Below are 24,217 nucleotides of genomic sequence, written 5' to 3' on the forward strand. Positions count from 1 at the left end.
GCACTCTTGAGGCGTCAGGGAGTGAGGTTTACCAACGTTCCAAAAGCACAGCTAAGCTATCTGGCATCCGTTACACTTACAGTAGGCCTACATCATTTTAAACTGCTCAGATCAGTACTGAGCTTGGTAAATGTTTTTTCTTTACCTTTGATTATAAGAGATGTTGAGAGCTGTATGTATTTTATTTATACCTTTAGACTTGTTTATTTTCATTTCACTTTCTTTTTACCATGAATTCATTTTGTTATTATATTATGTACGTTTATATCATATTTTCCCAGACTCTTTATTTCATGGTTGCTATATCAATCATTGTGTGTATATGCAATATGAACGTGGGCTGGGAACATTACTGTGAAGGATCTTAATGCTCGGTCAATCTTCCCTAAATAAAACAACTGAAATATAAGCTATAAAATGGAAGATAAGTACACCTGTTATATTGGTACTACTCGCCCAGGCTATGCATAACGTCATTCTTTCGGACCAACCGTGTGAAAATGTAATTATTTCACAGCACATAACAAACATCACCAAAAGACACCAGATGGCATGACCGCGCCAAATGTACAGTTGTTCTCCTGAAACACTGTAAATACTGAAAAGAAAAAATAGATAGAAAGCATTTAGAAATGGTTAAGTTGTGTAAACAGTGTACTTTAAGTTAGAATAAAATATGAATGTCACACAAAGACTCTGACCACTCTGTTCAAATGTAAAATATATGATATTTATTGATTCAATTGAAATATGTAACATGGAAAATAAAAACACTCCTGGTCATGTCATTCCAGTAACAGCCGTTCTGCCTCTTCCAAATCTCTTTCCATTTCTTCCACTTCCAGTTTTACGGTGCCCATCTCTTCTCTCAGTTTATCCCGTGCCTCTTTGAGGTGCCTCATGACGTTCTGGATTTCCTGGCAAATCAAAGTAATGTGGAAACAAGATTTAGCCTTTAGCATAACACATTTGTGAGGTCTTGGCTCATCACTGTGGTAATCACTATGTGTGTACGACTTGGGCACTTACCTCCAGCTGTCCTCTGTGATCCGATGCCATAGTGTCAAACTTTCCCAGCTCATTTAGTAGATTATGGGAAATATTCTACACGTTTTAAAAGGGAAAAAATAAAAATAGATAAGGGATGCATGGATTCAAGTTTTTCCCTATGTAGTCATGGTAAGGTAAGGTTGAGCCACAATTATTTCCTGAAAGTGATGCTGTGCAGAGAGAGCTGTAAACCCTGGGGCTATGGATTAATGTGATATAATCATGCAAATGAAACGGTCACACCATGTCCTTCTCCTCTCCCAACTGAAACCCTTTTGACGCTTAACCAAATCACCCTCAGTGTTGACTTATGACACAGTAGACCACACAGACATACTCAAAGTACCCCAATATGGAAAAGTCAAAGAATACACTCTATGTTTGGACATCAAACTGTAGTGGAGATTTTGTTATCCTCTGAGAGTACCTCCTCTCTTAACACTTCTAACAAACCTAACACACCTAGCTTGCACTTGCCACACACCTCTTCTTTATCCACCTCAATCTCTTGACTGCATCCCTTGGCCTAACATAAACTTGCACGGTCATCCTCTGGTTTTGTATTGTACAAAGGCAGCATTATTTGTGGCCTTTATTGTTACACCAGTGTCTCACTGTAGTTTGAATGTTAAAAGAGTCCAAGAGAGTAAATCAATAAATGTACAATTTAAATGTAGTCTAGGACTAGGCTTAATTCATATTCAAGATACCAGCCCAATGGGAGTGAAAGCTATGACAGAAGAAATAAAAGAGTCATACTCTTACCATAACCTCCTTCCTCTGCTCTTCATTCTCAGTAGATGCTTCATGAATCCGCTCACCAAGCACTGAAAGGATTTCATTGAAAGGGAAATATTATATAGTTATCGGTTATAAAACATTAATCTTGTATAAGACAACTAGTCAACCTTCAGACAAATGTTGACATGGTGATTCAATGAATAAGTTAATGAAGTACACAACAAAATCAAATGATAAAAATGTTAGCAGGCCACCTGGGTCCATGTTAGCGGTTACAAGCAGAGTATGGCAGTCCCTCAGACGCTTCTGCATTTCCGAGTTTTCTCCCTTTAGATTACCACACTGCTGCTCCAGTAGAGTTACCTTATTCTATAATCAACCAAAACAATGAAAATACTGCACACAAACGTTAACCAATACATAAATATCCAGTCCATATACAATAGAGTCTGAACCATATGGTTTGGTTCAGTGTATTTTATATTATTATGACTACTTCCCACTAGGAAGACAGACAATATAAGCCAAGAGAAACACAGCAACTCAAAAACTCAATTTTACTTGCCTCCATTTCGACAACATGTTTTTGTAGTTCTTCATTGGTGGAGATTAGAAGCTGGTTTTGTTCCTTTAGTTCATTTTGGACTCCATAACGGGTGGAAGGCCTGTGTGATTACATTGCTTCAGCATCTTCAAATAGTATTGTAAACAAAATGAAAATCTGCTCATTGCTTTAAAACCCCAAATTCTCTTTTATTCCAACCAATTTTGGAAATACCCAAGAAAGAGTTGAATCCATAAAATCATCATTATAATTTTCCTCTTCATTTCAGACTGATAGTTTTGAATTATGATTTTTCTAAGGGAACTTATATTTACTAGTATTGTTAAATTATAAACAGTTCAGTATGACCGCTGAAGCTGAGAGAACGTTAGATTGTTGTGATTTGTGTTGTAGAATTTCAACAGGGATACTCACACTTTTAATGTCCTTGTGTTTGCGTTCTTTCTGAAAGTAAAAGTAGACGTATTAAAAAGAAAAATGGAGAGGTGGAGAAGGCAGAGGTAAAATTACATGGAGCTAATGTAAATACCTGCTGCCAACATTGTCACAAACAGGTTTCAGCACTGCTGCTTTGGCATCTGAGTTGACATGGTGTGCTGGGGCAGATTCCTTGACAGTAGTCGCCTTTTTCATCGTCAGAATAGGAACTGCGAAAATAACCAGCTGAAATATTTAAGGCCTGTCCTCAAATGTTTTGCCAATCAATTACCACAGTTAGGTTGTTGTCACCGACTAGCTAGCCAGCGAATATTAATTCACAGGCCGTTAGCGGTAACTTTAATCTAGCGGAAGTGAACAGATGCTTTTGTCTGACCGATTTCAATAAATCGTCTACCCTTCATCTATCCTTGTAAGAGGGTTTCTTACCTGTACTTGAGTTGAATAAAATTAAATAAATTCCTCTGAAATAACCTTCAACACCAATCTGCCAAACAATCCGAGGCGCTTAATAAATTTGAAAATACAACAACACATGCGTCACTTCCGTGGCACTTCTAGAGCTTGACGACGACTGCCTCCAACTGGTTAGGAGAGTATACTACAATATTTAATGTAGAAGCCGAGAATGTCTAATAAGGGACGGGCTCTGGTAGAAGTATATGGCAGAAGTAACATGCAGCCTACATTGGGTAGGCTACTCGGTACTTAGCGTTACATCAACAACAACAACAACAACACAGACACTAGGCCACTACTAATCAATTTCGATTGGTCTCCTCAACAAAACATAGCCCCCTTTCTGCGTAGTGTTTTTGTACTTGCCTCTACAATTGTGTCATATATATATTATATTTGTACTTAAATACTTCTTATGTGTCTTGCACCATTTCACAAAGTAAAATGCCTTTTTTTTTCCTGTGGAAAAAGAAAAAAAAAATGGCAATGAAATAAGTCTGATTCTGAATGATGAATGGTCCCCGATATTAGCTTATTTGGAGAAATAAATCCTTTGTATTTTGTACTGTAGTGATTTCTTGAACCAGTCCAAACACAGTGCAATTGTCTTCCACTAGATGGAGATAGGCAAAAAAAGTTGAAACTGCACAGGAGAAGTTGGGTTTTATTGCGCATGCTCATGAAGGAGCGGTTAAATTCAAACTGATCTCAGGGCTGGGAACGTCTGCATGTTACTCCCCACTAAAGTTAACAAAAGGACCCTTAAAAATGGAATCCACCGAAACATTTAATTTCGAGTGAGTAAATGTCAGCTGTACACCCTGTGTTACTGAGGTCATGAGAGATCAAGTTGTGTGGGCAGATTTTGAAATGTCTATCAAACGATGATTTCACTTAACAGTTTACTAAGGTACTTGAGGGTAGCTAACATTAAGCTAATGTAGCTAACGTCAATGGAAGACAAGCATAAAAACAAACGTCGACTAGCACTAGCATAGTTAAGTTAGTGTTAGTCTTTAACATTTACTTGCTCTGATGTTTTTCGATTAGCCAGTTGTGTTCATTCTGCACCTACAGCTAGGCTGTAACGTTATGTTATCCTGGATGAAACTAACGCAGATTCAATCTGATGTTGTTTAACGTTACAGCTTTGATCGAGTCGGCCCAAGTAAAAGGCGGATTTCCTCGGTTGGTAACGTTTGCCTTGCTTGTTATTCCACGTTAAATTTCTGACTTGCCATTTAATTAATTAAGGTTACATACTTTGCAGTATATTGCAACATATGTATAATCGTATGCCATATGCTTCGAGCAAACTGTTCACGTTTGTATTGTCATTCATTGTCAGATTTTAAAAGCGCCCCGGACGTCTGTCAAAGTGACAGAGGCTGGTCTGAAGGAGCCACAGGTTGGTAAAATGTTTCCAGCCAGGAGTTGCAGTCACTGTTCAGTGTTTCCCATACATTGACTTATTTGTGGCGACCCACCACAATATCAACACTGACCACTACACAATGATTTTCTATGTTGTACTACTTAAACGGGATTAAATCCTTTCATTGTAGAGCTACAGTATGTGCACCTTTGCACAGCCTCTCCTTGTGTGTCTGTCCCTCAACAAACATGCATGCACGTTTAAAGAAAACATAAAAAAAAAAAAAAAAAATGTTGTTGGCATAGAATACGACTGGCTAAATCATGATTAAATTCGTTAGGATCATAACCACGTCGCGCTTCTTTTTTCAAAACTGTGAACACCCCGTCACCTACCACCACAAATAAAATTCAATTCTGTGGGAAACACTGCTGTTTTTGTTGTGAATAATTGAAATGCTTCTAAACGTAGAAATGGCATCTGAATAACAGTAGTTGGTAATTGTTCCTGTATTTTCTATGATACTGAGGTTGGGGTATTTTTATGCAGAGGTTGACAATGTGTAAAACCCTTACCTACAGATAAAGAAATACACACACGTGTTAAAACAGACAACAATGTATGCAAAGTGTATAGTGATATGTTTGAGCTTCAAACAATAAATGAAGAGTTTGGTTCCAAAACGCTATATCCTCCATTTCAATGAATTTTCATTTAAATAAATATTTTTTTTACATTTTGCTTTCCAGGTAATGTCATTGGAACTGTAATTGGGTTATTGTTATTTGATTTATCTCTTAATCAAAACAGCAAAACTGCTATTTTATTGATATTACCTGAAATACACATATATAAACATGACCTATCTAATGTTTTTAAAAATGGAGATATAGCGTTTTGGAACCAAACTCTTCAAATGAATTATGGCCTCAGTGTTGCCCCATTTCAAAGCATTTTCACTGCATTTTGGCAGCAAAAACATCTCACTCTACCTTTGATATGCAGATGAGTTTGTGTGTGTTTTTTTTAGCAGGGGGATAAGAGCAAACCAACTGAGAAAAGGAGGAGTTCCAGGAGAGTCAGCTTTGCTGCCACGAAAAATGTGGTTGTTTTTTCCAAGTGAGTTGTCAACAATTGAAATCTCTGCATGGCTTTTTCTCAGCCCTGATGATTGTTATAGCCTTGTGCCTCATTTTTTTAGGGATATGACTAGTTCATCTGATGACCAGAGTCCTTCACCAAGTTTGACACCTACGGGTATGTGTTCTTTCATTAATGTTTTAGAAAGAAGAAATAAGTGCAGACTAAATTCTTCAGTACCAAATAATATCTAAGAGCTCAAATATTCAGCTGAAATACAGTGATATGACATTGAAATGCTAGAGGTAAACGAAGATGAACCAAGCTGATCTGTTGGGGAATAGCTGGATTAAGTGGGAATATCAGAAACTGATAAACGTTTTGGAGACTACAATACAGCAGAAATAGTAGTCATCTGGGGGTAAAGACAGGTAGTGCTGGGCGGTATACCGGTTCACACCGTATACCGGTGTATATTTTTGTTATGATATGAATTTTTAATATACCGCCATACCGGTGTATTTGATTGCACAACGTTTGGAATGCTGCGCTGCGCGACAGTGTTTCAGACGGGGACTTTTTTCACACGCAAGCATGGTGCCACTGCCAGGCATAGTGAGGGTAAACACAAAACACCTTCACAAAACTTCAGTTTTTCCCCTGAAGTATGACCCTTAAGGCTGAATTTCTCCTTAGGTGTTGCACAGAATACCTTAAATTGTTTCTTTAGTTAAGGAAAAACGTTAAGGGATACTGCATTGAAAGGGATTTACCGTCATGAAAATTCTATTGAGATTGTTCAACAGCTGTAACTAGCTGGCTAGTAGGTGATGTCGTTAGTTAGCAACCCACCGAACACAGTGAAGTTTAATGATCTTAATCTTATCATTCTTCTCACTTTAAGAATATTCGCTGAAATTATCCAGGTAGCAAGTAAAGCATGTTATAGACATGAACTGAGCAATACTAGCTGGCTAGTTAGAAATGATCCTGACTGTCATCAGTGCACCAAAACAAACTTTTTTGTTAATGTTTTGCCTAGAGAACCGAACCGAAGCTCATGACAGGCTAACAAGACATCCACACGAATCATCCACATGAAGTTAACGTTAGCCTACCACTAACGTCATGTAAACCACACAAAAACAAATAAGGCATGTTTCTGATAGGCAGAGTAAGCAAATTAGCAAAGAGGTTTTATTTTAAATTGTATAATTTTCAAAAAAGTATAATTATTGCAAGTTGCAATACTTTTTGTATTGGTTTTATACAAGATGTGAAATTTGCACAGTACAAGTTCTGTATTTCGACTGCAATTGTCTTTGCATTCTGATTAGATTCTTCATTAGAATCATGAGTGGCTCTTTGTAAACAGCATCATTTTTCAATGTAGCAATTCCTCTCTCAACCTGTAGAAAATGCTGAACATCTGATTATGCATGAAAAAAAAAATACCGTCATATACCGTGAAACCGTAAGAATTTTGAAAAATACTGTGATATACATTTTGGGTCATACCGCCCAGCATTAAAGACAGGTAAAGTTGAGTATCATTCGTATAACTGTTCTCACCTGAGGAAGTGAGGAAAATGGGAAAACGGAAGGGACCCAAGTATTTGGTATGTGTGCATTAAAGGGCCTGTTTACGTTTGGTTTTAGAATAAATCTTGGGTGATCTGAGGCTTATTGCACAAAAGCAGAATTAAGACATCCGGGATAAGTTACTGAGCTGCGCTCAATGAATCCAAAACAAGAGTGTACAGGCTTAATTGGTTGCACAAAGAGCAAGCCAGGATGAGCAGACACGGATTCATCAAGCCAGGTGAAACCTATCCTGGATAAGTGCGCGGTCACGGCTCCCTCAAATAGACCCCGCCACCGATCACAGATTCACTGATTCACCATGGCAACTAGAGCGGCTTCATTGCTTCTTCTACGGTGTGAAGTAGGTAGCGATAGCCTTTTCACAACAGCAACAAACAGTAACACCTCTGTTTAGGAGAATATTGCAACTAGTGCTGCGACCACCACGCGCAAAATGGTTAGGCACTCCCGTGACGGGTCGGGAATGGCGAGTATGTAAAAGTTAATTAATGATCACAAACGTTTCAATAATGATAGTGGGTCTAGGTATATGTGATAACAATGTGTAGTGGGCAGTGGAATAACTATTGTTTTCCGTTTGTGGTGACTGCTGACTGAGATAAGGGATGAGATTAAGTAGATCCTGGAACTTAGCCTGGTCTGGAGCAGGCTAGCTCCACAGAATAAATCGCCATGGTAACTTATACCATAACATGTCCTGCTGCCCCCTATCCCGCTTTTGTGCAACTGGATCATGGATAAATTGAGCCAGGATAACCAAGATATCCCTGCTTAATCCCTTATCCTAGTTTTGTGCAATAGGCCCCTGATCACAAGTGGTCAGCTGAGATACATCACTGTTTACACTTGTATCCTCCTAGGTGTACAGCAAGAGATGTTGCCGACCGTTGTGTTTAGTTTCTGTTACTGCCAACGTCAGTCATTAGAACTCCCATTGTCCGGGATGCATCAGAACGCATTAGTGTTTACACTACAAAAGATATGTGGTCAAATACGACTCACCTCAGCAAGTCGTTTGAGTGATCGGCTCACAACGTGTCTTGGTGATTGTTGTCACACTTGTATTTAGAACTGACCACCTGTGATCGGATCATCTAAGGCTGTATTTACACTGGCAGGCCTTGATGCACACCATGCTGTGTTTGTCGTATGATCAGTGAGTTCTGCGATCTGATGCAAGATGGGGTTTGACAGTGTCAGAATTAGAATTTAGAATGAGAGTTCCATTTAGAGTTACTACAGGTTTAGATTTTTTGCCTATATCTATATTTTTTGGACTGCCTGTTTACATCTAAGTTTCAAAGTGGGCCATATTAGATGGTTGTGTTTACATGGTTCGCTAACTTGCTTAACACTTGAGACAACACGCATGCGCACCAGAGGGATTTTGGTCACCAAAACGAAAGCAAACATACAGACGAGACGGTGCTGAAAATGCACAAGATAACACAAGCTTACATTATTAGGATATTTAAATGGCTAGCTGTTTACTTTCATTACCGAAGTGTCTTGAGAGGTTTGCAAAATAGGCTGAAAATGCACAAAATAACACAAGCTTACATTATTAGGCTATTTAAATGGCTAGCTGATTACTTTCATCACCGAAGTGTCTTGAGGTTTGCAAAATAGGGGGAAAAGGAAGTGGAGAGCCCACATTCCAGCATTTGCATCTCTGTTTTCATTGTAATTTCTCCGTTGTGCTAGTTGTGAATGTGAAAGCAATGTTATGGGTTTGTTTGCTGAAACTGGATTAATGGATAAACCTTGATTTAATCCAGGTTAAGACAATCCTTTTTGGTGCAACCCACACTATGTATAATGTAACTACGAAAAGGTAAAAGATTGTGGGCATTTTCAACAATGTGCAAGTTGAAAATGACAGAATATCCAATCTGCCCGTTTAGACGGCAGTTGTATTGGCTAATTTCCGATTCATATCTGAATATGAATTTATTTCCACATATGAATGAGGCCTGAGAGCAAAAGAAAATCAGAATTGGGTCGTGTTCAATTGAGGGTGTAAACATACTGTAGCTTAAGATGCATTTTAAAACAAATGTAACTGGGGTCAAAAATTGATACACTTAATGAGCATTCTCATTCTTAGACTGGCAGATTGAGCCAACTGTTGTAAAGGATTGTAGTGAGAACACTGTCTGGTGTGACTAGTAATGGAGAAACACTTACATGGCAAGTGGCTTACATGGTAAGAGGTAAGAGGGCCACTTGTATCTTTTTAGGGCCTCAGGACGGCCAGGACTGGCTCTGAAACATAGCATTATGCAGTCTTCTCCTCTTCTCCTTTGTAATTAACTATGATGTCCAAACCATGGTATTATCCGGACTGTGGCTTCTGTCTCATTACATTCAAAGTCCTGGGACATTACTGTGCTGACTCAACACTTCGCTATAACATACTTATAACACTAACTTATTTGGTGGGAAAAGTACGATGTCTGTCAGCAAGCAAAGTTCTTGTGTATGAAACATAGACATAACAATTAGAGTTACAGATATGTTGGCAATGCATGCATTTCCATTGTTTACTTTTTATTTCACTCATTTTGTTTAACTCTATTTACAGGAGCAGACTGTCAAGATGCCAAGTAAGTCCAGCCTTTTAAGCAATTTTCATAAAATTTCATGATGTCCCTCTTAGAATGGACTAAAGCTGTGTGTGGCTTGTGAAATAAATGTTGATGTAAAATGTCAAAATGTTTAAAGTTGAACATGTAAAACTTGGAAAGGCTTCAGTATCAACGTCAAATTATGCCTGATGTTTGGGCTATTGTTTAGACAATGAACTAACATTAAACTAACATTAGAAACTTCTTTTTTTTGTAGAGGCATCTATGATGGTAAGTACTGTGTTTCTCTCAATATTTTCCCTCCACTGTAGTTGTCTTTTGGTACATTTTTGTTGTTTACCATAATAATACTCTAACATGATGGCATGTTTTTTCCTATCATCACAGGCATTGACAACCTATTAAAGGCACCCCTGCATGAGCCCCATCAAAGGAAGAAGGTTGGCCAAGTTTATGTATAAGTGCTTTGTGCACAATATTTGATATGTTTTCCAATAGTTTTAAATATTGAAAATATTGTAATGAATGTTACTTCTTGAGGTGCTAAATCATAATTTGAGATGAAGAGTTTTTAAATTCAGTTAAGCCTCTTGAACACTCGCATGACTTGAAGAACATGGATTTTTGTGGAGTACAGATGTACTGGATGGTTGTTTGATCCTGGCCAACATGTTTTGGTTAGTTCTCTCAATGTTTTGATCTTGTTTTGTTTCTTTTTAATATCTCAAACAGATTCAGTTCTTCTCAGATCCAGTTCTACCAGATGGTTGTGACGATAAGACAGTACTGTTCGGAGAAGACACCGCATGCATGGACATGACTCACTGCCATACAATTATCATTGACAAAGACTCTGATAAAAGTGACTTGAACTTCACAATCAATACGGATATGTCAGTCAGCAGGATCAGCAAACCTATGAACACAAAGAATGCCATGCTACAGAATGCGGAACCGGATTTTGGCACTTTCCTTGCGAGTGTTTCTCAGCAGCATGGAGCAGGGAAGAATACAAGAAATGAGAGATCTTACACGACTAGAGATCAGACATTGTTGTTTGGAGATGATACAGCATGCATGGATATGACCAAATGTCACACAGTTCTCATTGATAATGATTCAGGTGAAACTGATTTAAACTTCTCAAAGAAAGCACCGATGTCGGCAAGTGATATCTTTAACACTCCAAATAAAGGCAGCAACGTACCACAAGCAAATGTAGGAATTCCAAAAAAGCCAGATGCCGATTCAGATTTTGGATTGTTCCTTGCAAGTTTGTCCAAGAAAAAGGGACTTGGGAATAATTCAAAAGAGGAATCTTGCTCATTTGTTGAGGTTAGTAGTGTTCCCACCCAGAAAGTGGATTCCAAGGGCTTTCTTGCCAGTCTAAATGCCCGACGTACAGTAATCGACAAAGAGAACCAGCCTCCTGCTCTGTCATACTCTGTTTCAAAACCTCAAGGCCTTCACATTAGGACGCCAACTACCCCATCAACTGATGACTTCATGGATCTAACAAAAAGTTATACAGTTGCAATAGATGGAAGAGGTTTTCTTCAAAAGCAACAAGAGGAACAGAAAGAGAAGCCATGGGCCATTGGACGGGGTAGCGCCAATGCATCCAGACTGGATTGTGATGGCTTGATAGGTTCCCTGAAATCACCTGATCCAGATGACATGGACTTGACAAAGAGTCAGACCGTTGCAATCAACTTTAAAAGAGTGGATTTGGTGAGGTCCTCATTGAGCAATGGCAGGAGGGGTGAGGTGGATCCCAACAAAACACAGATTTTCTCTGGCGATAACATTGGAATGGAGCTCTCAGGAGTCATCAATGTAACAGCGGAACAGGAAAATTTCCCTGCAAAGAAGACCATCCAGACAGAATCTAGTTTCCCTCTTTCAAAATCCAGGGGGGCTACTGTCCTGGATGCCCTATCAGTAAGTCACCCCCACAGGATTCATCATTTTCAGAATGATCACTGGACTGTTGACCCTGCAAATACTGATGACATGGAAATGACAAAGAGCCAGACTGTGGTAATTGACACCAAGGGCTGTGAACAGAAAAAAATGGATTTGATGAGGTCCCTATCGAGCAGTGTCAGGAGGAGTGAGGTGGATCCCAACAAAACACAGATTTTTTCTGGTGATAACGTAGGAATGGAGCTTACAGGAGTCATTAATGTAACTACGGAAGAGGACAATTTCCCTGGAAAGAAGACCCTCCAGAATGAATCTAGGTTCCCTCTTTCAAAATCCAGGGAGGCTACTGTCCTGGATGCCCCATCAATAAGTCACCCCCACAGGATTCATCATTTTCAGAATGATCAGTGGACTGTTGACCCAGCAAATACTGATGACATGGAAATGACAAAGAGCCAGACTGTGGTAATTGACACCAAGAGCTGTGAGCGGAAGAAAATGGATTTGATGAGGTCCCTATCGAGCAGTGTCAGGAGGGGTGAGGTGGATCCCAACAAAACACAGATTTTTTCTGGTGATAACGTAGGAATGGAGCTTACAGGAGTCATTAATGTAACTACGGAAGAGGACAATTTCCCTGGAAAGAAGACCCTCCAGAATGAATCTAGGTTCCCTCTTTCAAAATCCAGGGGGGCTACTGTCCTGGATGCCCCATCAATAAGTCACCCCCACAGGATTCATCATTTTCAGAATGATCAGTGGACTGTTGACCCAGCAAATACTGATGACATGGAAATGACAAAGAGCCAGACTGTGGTAATTGACACCAAGAGCTGTGAGCGGAAGAAAATGGATTTGATGAGGTCCCTATCGAGCAGTGTCAGGAGGGGTGAGGTGGATCCCAACAAAACACAGATTTTCTCTGGTGATAACATAGGAATGGAGCTTACAGGAGTCATTAATGTAACAGCGGAACATGAAAATTTCCCTGAAAAGACCCTCCAGACAGAATCTAGATTCCCTCTTTCAAAATCCAGGGGGGTTACTGTCCCGGATGCCCCACCAGTAAGTCACCCCCACAGGATTCATCATTTTCAGAATGATCAGTGGACGGTTGACCCAGCAAATACTGATGACATGGAAATGACAAAGAGCCAGACTGTGGTAATTGATACCAAGGGCTGTGAGCGGGAGAGGCCCAGTAAAAGACGGAAAAGTCTGGCCATAAACAGAAGTGTTATGTTCGCACAAAATGATGAAGGTATGGAGTTCAATAAAGGTTTTACTGGTCACATAGAGGCAACTGAATGTAAGAATAGCATTACTCTAATGACTGATGCGTCCCTTCCTTCTAGTCAGGCCAGCGTGTTGCAGATATCGACTGCATGTGAACACACTGGATTTACAAGCGAAAAATCAGCTGTTATGGATTTCAATCCCAGTGAAGTATCAGATGGCTGTAAAAGTAGTGCAAAGAAATTCTTCCCATTTGAGTCCTTGATATCTAAACCCTGTGAATCTGAGGGAATTACCGCAGATCTGTCATTTGTTACTGGCCAGAAGAACCTCTTTCCATCTCTTGGTATAGATGACATGGAGCTTACTAGCAGCAAACATGTGTCTGCTGATTTACAAGTGGCGACAAAGTCCATGTCGTACATGGCAACCAAGTCAAAACCTCAGTATCTTTCTGGTGAAGGCAATGACATGAAGATGAAGTTTGCCAGTCTACCATCTGATGAACATAATGGTGCACCACTTCAGGAGGAAGATCCGATCTCTTCATGCACCGACAAAAATGCAGATTCAGCCAAACCGGATCCAGTTTCTCCACCTGATCATACTGTCACCAAGAGAAGCGATCCAGAATCCCAAAAAGTAAAATCAAGGCGGAGGAGCCTGCTAGATCTACAGTCTAAACTGAGACGTATCTCACAAAATATCAATGAACCTGACAAAAGTGTAGTTGACCGTGCAACTTTACCATTACCCCGTTTAGAAGTAACAGAAAAGTTTTTTGATAATCCTGAAATGGTAGACACAGTGGGTTGCAGGAGCCAGACGACTGTAGAAGGGGTGTCCGAACAAATGGATAATGTTGAAAGCTTCAAAATTGCCTCCCTGGCCAACAATGAGACTAAACCACTCACAGCCCGACTCTCGTTTGGTGGCTTTCTACCGAAATTGCCATCAAGACCTAAGCCAGTTCTTACTGATCACGTTGTATCTGAAACCTCTTACACCTTCAAAAGTAACTTTCGTGAAGGCGGCCAGGATGCTACTTCTACTAATCTACTTGACAACTTTGAAATGGATGATATCAATGACGAGCAGCTTCCTGAGATGAGTAGCGAAGAGGACATCTCGGTAACAATTGATGACCAATCTCTCAAGCAAACCCAGTGGGAAGATAACCACTGCAGTATGAATTCAAAGCCAGAAGACCTGGAGGATGATGTCTTCTCCCCAACTCTCAATGTCACTAAAAGCCTGAAAAGGGCGTGTCCAGAAGATGGCCACGATCATGTGCCTCTCGAGAAGAGAAAACAAGATGTCTCACCCTCTGAAGTCACGGTAACATTAAAATATTTATTTTCATTTTGATTTGATGTTTTTAATATACTTTAAAATGTTTCCACTGCTTAATATACTCTAAAAATGTTTCCACTGCATACAAAATGACTATTCAAAAAAATTCCTGGAATGCTTAAATATTAGAAAGGTATCTTTGTTTACAGGGGTCAGCGTTCAGTAGTGTCCAGTGGGATGCTAATGCCACAGAAGAAGCTTCTAATGTGATGACAAAGACAATAGATGCCACTGGCTCCAGCAGCAACTCCACCTACCTTAAATCTGAGGCCACCTTTGAGTCAAGTGAGTCTGTGGTGAATTAGAAGAAAGCTGTGTGCCTTGTAACTTATCTAACCATCATTTTATGAATTCTGTTAAAACCAGCCAATCAAATATTTAACATGTTTACATTTCCAGCATACAAGTACAGCCAGTGTGACTCCCAGATTGACAGGACTTTGGATTATGAATTTGATTTTCATAAGGTACTTAACATGATCTTTTACATTCAAATTTAATTCATATTGCTGAATGCTTTTGTTTACAGCAATATACGTAGTGCATAGTGCAAAGAAAATACACCTGAGTTAGACTTTGTATTTCCTAGTCAAATCGATGGCCTTTGTGATGTTAGACTTTTGCTCTAGCCATTGAGCTACAGGGGTGTTGCTTGTATATTTTATCACATACTTTTGATTTTCAGAAAATTGAAGATGGAAGCATCACAGTGAATGAGTTCCTGAGGCACTTTGGCATCGACTTTGTCATCCACAGATCCCGCCCAAGTGCCCTCCCTGACAATGTGAGAATCATACGACTCAGTGTTTGTGAATCAGTGTTTGTGATCTTGTGATGTACTGGTAAATGCTTAAAGGGGAACTATGCAGTTTGTTTAGCTTAATTTACCTCAACTTCACAGCTTCAGAGTCATTGGAATGGTTATATGAGTTTTTCTGGGGTGAATGGTGATCGTCTCGCTTCCCCCTAGCGTCTGTGAGCAGAAAAAACACCCTTGCAACGTTGGGCTGGCGGACTCGGAGACAAAAAGTCTTGCAGCCTCGCGATGTAACAAATTGCTTTACTGAACTACACACATACACGCTAGGCAGCGGCTAGAACAAGGTAGAGATGGAGCTTCTCAGACATTCGTCATGGTAAGCAAAAAGCGAGTAAACCGTTGTCGGAGGAACAGGGAACGAGGAAACAGCAGACTGACCGATTGAGGAGTGCCGTACAAGATATACTCTAAAGCTGTTGAAAGAGAAACCTGCGAGCAAAAAGCTAGAAAACCGCAAAGAAATTACCAAAACTGCGTAGTTTCTCTTTAAGATCTCTCCACATTCACATGAAACATGACTCCTTTCCGTAGTTTTCACCTAACCCTACACCACAATTGGAAGACTTACTGAAGGAGATGTACATCTACCGGCCTAAACAGAGGATTTATGAAGTTGACTGTGGAAAGCTTACTGATAAGGTTGAGGGGTATGTATCTATGGCTAATGTCAAAAGAAGAGCAATAGCCAGTAACTTTGATATATAATGCTGTAAAATGTCTATGTCTGATCAAATTTCTGAAGACCGATACAGAACAGTACATTTAGAAATGCACAATAGCCCTTAAAATGAGCAACACTTCATAAACAAATGTTGCATATAAATGTAAGTGTTATTTTACTTGATAAAACAGTAGATGTTTCTTACATTATATATCTGGTTTTAGCCTCAAGTCAAGAATGCAGCAACAAGACCATCCCCTCAAACACATCAATGAGTCACTTTTGCCGGAGTTAGCAAATCTCTCTAAGGAACAGGTATTGACCTGATATCAATTAATTGTGGTGTTCATTGGTGTTGACTGTAGAGCTTTTCACATTTGTCTGACTGACATTTATTTGACTTTTTTTTTCCTTCAAGTTACTGAGCTTTGGTTCCAAGTTGAAAGAAAGGAAGGTGTATTTTCGAAAGAGAAGCAAAATGATTTCTCATGAAATGAAGACAGGAATGTATTCAGAACTTGTGCATACAACACAGGTATGAGCTGTATACCAAAACTAATCAAATATTTTACAATGTTACACACATGAATTCAACAATATTCTTTTTATTTTTCTACAAAAACCTTCAGGAGGCCAAACAGAAACTTGAGGAAAAGGTGTTGGAAACAGACACATTGCTGAAAGATCTTGATGCCTGTATTCATGACTTGGAAGCTGGTATGACTTACTTTTTTTTCCTTGAGCCACATGGTTTTTACTGACATTGAAAAATAGTAATAGTGGTATATTACTCCAGACCCTTCTACACGACAGTTTCCTCTTGTTTGATTCTGTAGAACTGGCAGCTGTTGATTGTGCCCTAAGCGTTGACCAAGTGCATGTACAGAGTGATGTCCAGCCAGCCCTTAAAAAGAGACAAGAAGGTAAAACGCCACACATTTTGCTTCCCTAAACTCTGAAAAAGCATTTAGTCATATTACAGGTAATTCACACACTTGTGTTTTGTTGTTTATCTAGAACTGGAACGATTAGATAGTGCTGTTGCTGAAAAAGAAAGGTAAGCATTTTCTTTAAGAGTATAGAAGAGTAAAATATTATAATATGCATTTTCTCACAATTACAAAGGCAAGGTACCTAAAGGTGACTACACCTACATAAGCCCTTTGTATGATATAATGGATATCTTAACACAAAACGTTACGCAAGATTTCCATTGGTGATTGCAATACATTAAAGTACAATGGCATCTCAGACTATTCAGCTTTAGTGTCGATGTAAAGATTTGTTGCAAAAAAAATATGCTGGTGATCTGCGCAGGCAAATGGTCGACATGGAAAATGAGAAGAAGAAAAAGGCAGAAAAATTGGAGCGATTACGTGAGGAGATGAAGGATATAGAGAAACACACCTCTGTCCTACACAGGTAATTTGCTGATATATTTAGAGAAAAGATTGCTGTCCTGATGATTTTTCCCTTATTGTTTGGATTTTTTTTGTTCATACATTTTTGCTATTGTTCCAGTGTGAACGAATGGAAGTTGAGTCTGAAAGAACACGAAAGGACTCGATTCAGTTTTCTACATCAGATGCTATTCTTGGAGGTGGTACATCAACCGTCCAGTGGTACGTAGCGCTTTGTTGATACTCTTAAATATGAGCATCACAGAGACTTTCTAATGAGAAGACACAGCACTCAAAGAATCCTCTATAGAAATGCATGGGAATCGTTCGTAATGCTAATATAGCAGTAGTCTCTACTAGGGTTGCAAAGAGGCGGAAAATTTCCGGTAAATTTCCCGAAACTTACCATGGGAAGTTAGGCTGTAGAATTTTGGAAATATTCCAAATTGGAAACTTTAATGGAATTAAAGGAAATTATGGGAATTTACGGGAATTAACTGGGAATTTTGGGTAATTCATACAAACTGTTTCATATACAAACATTAACATTTTGTTTCGTAATGAGCAATATGATTTGTATGTTCCTATTTTCGCTTAGCTTAGCATACAAAGCTAGCTAGCATGCTTGCGGGAATCCCATTCTCTGCCTATTGTTCACTAGCGTGCTAAACTAGCAACACTGAACTGCCCAAGATACACCACACCACTCAACAACAAAATCCTATTGGTTGGAACATTTTTTCCCATGCACATGAACGCGCCATAAGATTCCTTTATGTCTAGCCTATGCTAAATTGCTGTGTGCATGTGACTGACAGATGTGCAGGGTAGAAATTCAACCCTAGTCTCTACACATATCCCGCCCCTTCCTGTATGCCTCCCCATTCACTTGAATAGGTACATAGCTGCCCGATAACTGCCCAAAGTGCATTACAAGATGGCTGCAGAGTTGCCTGAAAGGACTTTGGTATCAATCACAAATGTCCTTATGTGTATCATTTGTAATTTTCCCTTAGGAATGCTTGCCCCAAAAGGTGAAATGGCACAGAAACTTTGTGACATTTCGTTTGATTTTCGATTAGACGGTACGTTCTTAATCATGTCCATTTAGTCTTTTTATTCTTCTCATTCTATCATATGATCATTTTATTCTCATCACTTTTTTTCCCCGTCTTGAACAGCTGAAAAATCTAAGTGTCACACCGTAATGGTTCATGACCTGCTCTCCCAACTTCTCAAGTCTGGAAAGGATTGGTTAAAGAGGTACTCCACCACTCTCGACATTCCCATGGTAAGTTTTCGTGGCGAAAGGGAAAACTGAAAGAGCTGCTTATCGGACCATTCTGTGACCCTCCTCCTAGGTCTGAACAGCCACTACTGGAGGGCACTAAATAGGCATATCTCCAAATTCCTTTTTGCAAAAGCAACATATTGAACCATACAGACTGGAAGTTACCTGCATCTTACAGCTACATATGTTGATTGAATGTGTGTACACAAATCCTATCTCCTAAAATAATCTAGTTGTAGAGTATAACTACAGTTTCTATGCATTTGTTGACAATTTACAGGTTCCAAACAGATAAAAACCAAGAAAAAGTTTGTTAATTGCAGTGATGTTGAGGAATACCTTATTTAAAATGCCATCAGAGCTTGCCATTATTAAGTTCAGTGACATTGTCATCATTGGACAAAAGAAAAGACCTACTTACTATATCTTTAACTCATCAGTGCTAATGTGAGGTAATTGAGCAGCTCTCCCTTCTCAGCTTCTACATGAAGTGAGTCTGGTGGTGAGCCGCATCCGACTTCTCGGTGAGGAGATCCACCGGCTGAAGAGGTGGGGAGCGCTGAGACTGGGTGTCCTGGAGATCAAGTGTGCAGACAGACAGTACGTCTGAAGTCTTTCATCAAGTTCTTAATCTCCCAATGATACTATTCTTATAGTTGCTTCATGCCGTTCTAAGCAGGCCTGTTTAACCTGTCGGATGATTTTTTCCATTACAGGGTCCAAATCGTTTTCTCCAGCCTCAAAGCGTTTGTCAAGTTTCAGCTAACCCTGGCGATTACCAGTGCTTACCCCTTTGGAGGGGTAGCGATCCAGAGCTTCCAGAACTACATTGGAAATACAAGGTTAGTCCTTCACTAAACATGGGTGGTTAAGCTTTGTTTTGTGATTGACAATATACTATATGTATTGTTCATATAGTAAATACAGGGTTCCCACGGGTCATGGAATTTCTGGAATATCATGGAATTTTGGGAAGTCTATTCCAGACATGGAAAGTCAGGGAATTTTATCATTTTTGGGGCAAAGTCATGGAATATCACAGAATTTTGTTGAAGCAGTTTAAAATGTACTTACAAAAATACATTATACAAATATTTCCATGCAGGGTTGGTGCATATCTGGTTATTAGCTTTACTGCTTGCTTGAGTAGCCCAACTTTGTTTATTCAATGCTCGTTTATTCATATCCAGATCTAAAAAAGTAAAAGATTCTTGAATGCTATACGGCTGCTGTGAAATTATTGTCCGGTATATTGTACCATTCATTATAGTAAGTCATGGAAATTCAGTTTTTTTTGTCAGGGAAAAGTCATGGAATTTTACATTTGACTTGACTTAAAGTGGGAACCCTGAATGTAAAAAAGCCATCAACCATTAAATGCACATGGTTTACTGTGTGAGTGTAACCTGTGTTGTGTAAACTGCAAAGTCTTGTACTGGACTGAACTTCCCTTGGTGATGGCATAAGAGGGGGGTGTGTCATCAAGGAGGTTCTGTGAATTTGTGTGTAGTCTGGTTTTAGTGATTACCTTGGTTACTTTCAACATATTTTCAATCACTTTTATTTTCTCCCTCCCAGAGTTGACCAGATTGAGGATTTAGTCTCATCCATTGAACCAGCCAAGGGCTACTTAACCAAGATTATCAAGATGATTCATGATCATATCCTCGTCTAAAACATATTGATGACCGATAGTCCTATATTTGTTATTCAAATACTGGGATACATAATATATATGTTTTCATAATGATTGTTTTTGTCATATTATGTTGCTGTACATGTTTTGTCTGTCATGTGTATTACCCCGTTAAAAAAATTGAACAAATGTTTGTAGAGATAATGTACTCGATGTTTGTGTCCCACAATTAACTCCGAAATTAAGGTATTGAAATCTCACAGACTGGCAGCTGAGAAAACAAACACATTCCTGACATGTAAATATTTGTACAAAATTCTGTTGTTTTGTTTGTTTGTTTTTTTCACTCACTTTGCTGTTGATGTTTGGCATATTCAGATTAAACCATCCTTAATAAATGCTTAGGCTTAACATTTTCATTCATTCAACCTTTCTTTATTCTCGGAATTTCTTTGAGGGTCGTCCTCATTTCCAGTGGATTTGTCTCTTCCTCATGTATGACTTTATGTAATGCTATTCCATTTGTATTGCATATAAGTGTATAATCCTAATTGACATAATTCCAATAATTTTTTTTAAGTAGTTCACTCAGACAGGGCTGAAACGGTTAGGAATCAAAGGTCTTTGGTTCATTGCTTCACTTTTCCCCCAGTGAGGGTTCGATCTTTGTGTGCCATTGACACATAGGAAATGCATGCATCATATTGGAAGTGGCATCATGAATATGCCTGGCGATCCGCCAAAGAGCTCTTTGGATCCGTCAATCAGTAGCATCAACGACAAACTGGAGATGTGACCTCACCTACCCAAGTCCACCTGTTGACAGTAGGGATGGCCGCTATTTAAACACTAGTAAGTGAGAGGAGTCACATGAAATGGATTGGTATGCGTAGGCAATCTGTGATATTTTGCAAAGTAACTGAAAAGCCTACTAGCACCTGTTGACGGGGGTGATGAGTTTGTTTAAAACCTGTTGACGGGGTGATGAGTTTGTTTAAACATGGGGAAGTCATTTTTTTGCAGTGACCGACCGCGTTGAAATTAGTTCCCAGATCTGGCGTACCACTGTCGGCAGATCTGGCGGTCCTCTGGCGTTTTGCTCATCGGTTTAAATGCCCCAATATTTTGGCACTATTGGTCTAAAATCTTTTTTCATTTATTCAGTTATGCTCTGTTTTAATAACATTTCATGTATTTTCTTGATATTCATAACAAGTTAAATTGAAAGAGATGGTAGTCCAATGGTGGACCAGAAGTGGCATGTCACCAGTGGTCCGCTATCAATCTGATTTTGCATCTGGGTTAGCAGTGGGGTGTTTTGATAATTTACATTAACATTAATTCATACATTAACATGTATTCATTTGGCAGACGAGCAGGGCTGTGTAAAGTGCTACAAAAAATAGTCTGTGCTATGGATGATTTACCAGTTTAGCACCAGTGACGCCTTATTTAACATGTTTATAGACTCTAGACCAGTGTTTCCCAACCTTTTTTCCTTGAAGGCCCCTTTGCCTGTGTCTAAGACAAGCCAGGGCCCCCTACCCCAACTCCTACCCGCATACACACACAAAGAATAAAGTGATTAATTACAAACTTATAAGTTCAGAGGTAATACATAGCTATTTAAATGTGGAACAAAAATATGTTTTATATTTTTTATGATATTTGGATCATACAGAATTTTGATTATCCAATTTGGTGTGTTATTGGGATTTTATACATTTCATGTGCACAAATATAATTTTGGTAACCTTACAACCTCAGCCCAGGCAACATTGTGCGGACCCCCTGCAATCTCTGGCGACCCCTAGTGGGATCCGCGGACCCCAGGTTGGGAACCACTGCTCTAGACCAGGGGTTCTCAAACTTTTGTGGGCCGGGGACCCCTCATGGAGTGGAAAATTCTCCAAGGACCCCTCATAATCACAACACATAAAACTTAAGTTAATCATGTACTGTAGCTGTATAGCCTTTTTTTCTGTTAGATGCTTATGTTATATGTATTTTAAAAACATAGTAACAGAGTGCTAATACCACATTTTTTTTAAAGGTTTGTTGTTTCTTTGTCAAATGTAGGCCTATTATGTTGAACACATAGTGTTTGCTTCACATAACTTTCATTTTTTGGCAGTTAATTAATAGTAAAGTGTTTTGACGTATTGATGCAACGTATCAGCAGATCAATTTGGTCAAATAATACTGATAGGCTACTGTAGCATTTTTCGCCATATAAGACAATTTCATATTTTGTAGCAAACTGCGCTGCGGACCCCACTTTGAAAACCAATGCTCTAGACGATGCTAGAAATTCTGTGGATTGTGCAACAAAACAAAACAAAAGTAGTGTCTGTAGTACCATTGCTATGAGTAAAACAAGTTAAGTATTCAAGCTACTGTGCAGGAGACCCAGCTAGGAATTACTACTACATCTGTCAATATTACTAGAGGATAGGAGCATGTGCCTACTAGTCAGTGTGGGAGGAGGAGGTAAGGGGAAAGGAAGGAGGGAAGACTGGTAAGTGCGCTAGAAGAGGAGTTGCATCTTGAGTTGCATCAAGAGTTTTTTGCTCTGGTAGCCCTTGGCAGATCGAACCGCCAGACTTACCCAGCCCAAGTCCGCCTATTGCCATCGCTTTGGCTAAACATGGGGGCGTAAGAGTGTGTGTATTACTCATTTTCTGCAGAGAAAAAGTGGGGTAACCATATGGGGGTAAGGTATTTTGATAATATGCCCATCAAAGGATGTGATCTAGCCTGCTCATATTACAGTTCTGTTCACCCCGAAGCAACAGCGCCCTCTAGTCACAAAATTCGACGGCCGTTCGTAGTGCAAGTTGAGATGATGTGTGGCGGAAAAGAAGGCCTTGACTTTTATTAATCACATGTCTACAACTGGGTGTATAAAATCAGAAACAAAATAAGATATCATGAAAAAGGTTTATTCACAACATTTTCGTAGAAAACATTTAAACATGGTGATTTCGTCTCGCTGTCATGTGTAGTGATGTTACTCCTGTGGTGGTCCCATAATCAATCTGGAGAAAGGGAATCAAGACACATTACTCACACACACACACATTTCTGTACAAATGCAAACTAACAATAACAATAGGAGGTGGTCATACCTTAACACTTAGACGCGGAGGGGGTTATTCTAATTTCTTGGGATTGTTGACAGCCACATAATGGTACAGCACCACAAGCAGGAACAGCGACACGCCGAGCATGTTGGCAAATATTGCCAGTTGAACGTCAGTAACCATGCTAAAATATGAGATGAAAAGCACAAGCTTTAGATCGTGGCACTGCCTACCAACGTATGTGTATTAGAAATGGTTTCATATATCTAATAGGTCTGCAAAAATCTTACAAACAATGTAGTACTTGTCTTGCTATCGATAACCTATCTGATATGTTACGTTAGCTATAACGTTAACGTTAGCTCTACATTTCGTGGATATGCTTATCTTTCCGAGACAAATGGTAACGTTGATAAGATATCTCGTGACCCTGTTGCAACTCGAAAAATACACAATTGCAACATATCCAATAAGTCGTAGACGTACAATATTAGAGTATTGTGCAAAAGCCGTGGCAACATTAGGTAAGCTAGTCATGCTAGCAACAGGGTAATCTACGTATCGTAACAGTGACTGTTGCATGCATATAAACACACACAAAGAGAAATTTGAACATAACTAGTTGGAGAAAACATTCACTTGTAAAAATGCATACATTTTGTAGATACATACGTTAACGTAGATCTGTGATTTGGGAGGCCGGTAGAATGAAGGCTGTTGACGCTTCCCAATCGTCTTCCGCTTTCGGGTTAAAGCCACGTCATTAGTTAAACTTCTTTCAAATTAAAAGTCCGTCAGGACGTGCATGTTGCTAAATAAAAGCCACCATTATTTGATACAAACATATCTTTTACTGTCTATGAAACATACGGGTATTTGTGGGCGTCGAATGGTAGGCTACGCCAGGGGT

At 39.3% G+C, this 24,217-nt stretch overlaps 3 protein-coding genes across 8 annotated transcripts; 1 reads left to right on the forward strand and 2 right to left on the reverse strand.

Moving 5' to 3' along the window:
• Nucleotides 1–708: 708 nt before the first annotated feature.
• Nucleotides 709–3,383, reverse strand: knstrn (kinetochore localized astrin (SPAG5) binding protein). Of its 5 annotated transcripts, none has more exons than XM_042095165.1 (8): nt 3,224–3,383; nt 2,889–3,003; nt 2,771–2,800; nt 2,357–2,456; nt 2,046–2,160; nt 1,816–1,877; nt 1,030–1,104; nt 709–917 (listed from the first exon to the last, which is right to left on the reverse strand). In XM_042095165.1, exons 2-8 carry the CDS (start codon nt 2,987–2,989, stop codon nt 786–788), a joined length of 615 nt encoding a protein of 204 aa, XP_041951099.1. In that variant the 5' UTR covers nt 2,990–3,003; nt 3,224–3,383; the 3' UTR covers nt 709–785. The 5 variants fall into 5 exon arrangements, with proteins under 5 accessions (XP_041951099.1, XP_041951098.1, XP_041951095.1 ...); XM_042095164.1 differs by having other exon boundaries at nt 2,771–2,803; nt 2,892–3,003; nt 3,224–3,382; XM_042095161.1 differs by having other exon boundaries at nt 2,886–3,003; nt 3,224–3,382.
• A 540-nt stretch (nt 3,384–3,923) lies between these two features.
• knl1 (kinetochore scaffold 1) lies at nt 3,924–20,635 on the forward strand. Its single transcript, XM_042095158.1, has 26 exons — nt 3,924–4,050; nt 4,402–4,441; nt 4,602–4,661; nt 5,659–5,747; nt 5,830–5,885; nt 9,898–9,919; nt 10,158–10,171; nt 10,289–10,341; nt 10,634–12,654; nt 13,003–14,401; nt 14,566–14,701; nt 14,816–14,883; nt 15,102–15,200; nt 15,768–15,883; nt 16,122–16,212; nt 16,316–16,432; nt 16,527–16,614; nt 16,734–16,820; nt 16,915–16,954; nt 17,215–17,319; nt 17,419–17,519; nt 18,314–18,382; nt 18,479–18,588; nt 19,067–19,188; nt 19,305–19,430; nt 20,167–20,635. The coding sequence occupies exons 1-26, from the start codon at nt 4,022–4,024 to the stop codon at nt 20,261–20,263; spliced, it is 5,355 nt and encodes a 1,784-aa protein (XP_041951092.1). The 5' UTR covers nt 3,924–4,021; the 3' UTR covers nt 20,264–20,635.
• A 2,515-nt stretch (nt 20,636–23,150) lies between these two features.
• Nucleotides 23,151–24,115, reverse strand: ost4 (oligosaccharyltransferase complex subunit 4 (non-catalytic)). Of its 2 annotated transcripts, none has more exons than XR_006032429.1 (3): nt 23,980–24,115; nt 23,353–23,491; nt 23,151–23,262 (listed from the first exon to the last, which is right to left on the reverse strand). XR_006032429.1 is itself a non-coding variant. In XM_042095595.1 (3 exons), the coding sequence occupies exon 2, from the start codon at nt 23,488–23,490 to the stop codon at nt 23,377–23,379; it is 114 nt and encodes a 37-aa protein (XP_041951529.1). In that variant the 5' UTR covers nt 23,491; nt 23,963–24,054; the 3' UTR covers nt 23,151–23,262; nt 23,353–23,376. The 2 variants fall into 2 exon arrangements, 1 of the variants encoding a protein (XP_041951529.1); XM_042095595.1 differs by having other exon boundaries at nt 23,963–24,054.
• Between the last annotated feature and the right edge of the window lie 102 nt (nt 24,116–24,217).

This window comes from Alosa sapidissima, chromosome 6 (genome assembly GCF_018492685.1).
Source record: "Alosa sapidissima isolate fAloSap1 chromosome 6, fAloSap1.pri, whole genome shotgun sequence".
NCBI lineage: Eukaryota > Metazoa > Chordata > Actinopteri > Clupeiformes > Clupeidae > Alosa > Alosa sapidissima.

Excerpts from the sequence above, each read along its gene's own strand:
- knstrn (XM_042095161.1), bottom strand. The coding sequence starts at position 2,989 with ATGAAAAAGGCGACTACTGTCAAGGAATCTGCCCCAGCACACCATGTC. Across the intron at positions 2,801-2,885 it reads TGTGACAATGTTGGCAGCAG|AAAGAACGCAAACACAAGGA; the intron begins GTATTTACATTA and ends TTTTACTTTCAG. Across the intron at positions 2,457-2,770 it reads AACACAAGGACATTAAAAGT|GCCTTCCACCCGTTATGGAG; the intron begins GTGAGTATCCCT and ends GTAATCACACAG.
- knl1 (XM_042095158.1), top strand. The coding sequence starts at position 4,022 with ATGGAATCCACCGAAACATTTAATTTCGA. Across the intron at positions 14,702-14,815 it reads TGAGGCCACCTTTGAGTCAA|CATACAAGTACAGCCAGTGT; the intron begins GTGAGTCTGTGG and ends TTACATTTCCAG. Across the intron at positions 14,884-15,101 it reads ATGAATTTGATTTTCATAAG|AAAATTGAAGATGGAAGCAT; the intron begins GTACTTAACATG and ends TTTGATTTTCAG.
- ost4 (XM_042095595.1), bottom strand. The coding sequence starts at position 23,490 with ATGGTTACTGACGTTCAACTGGCAATATTTGCCAACATGCTCGGCGTG.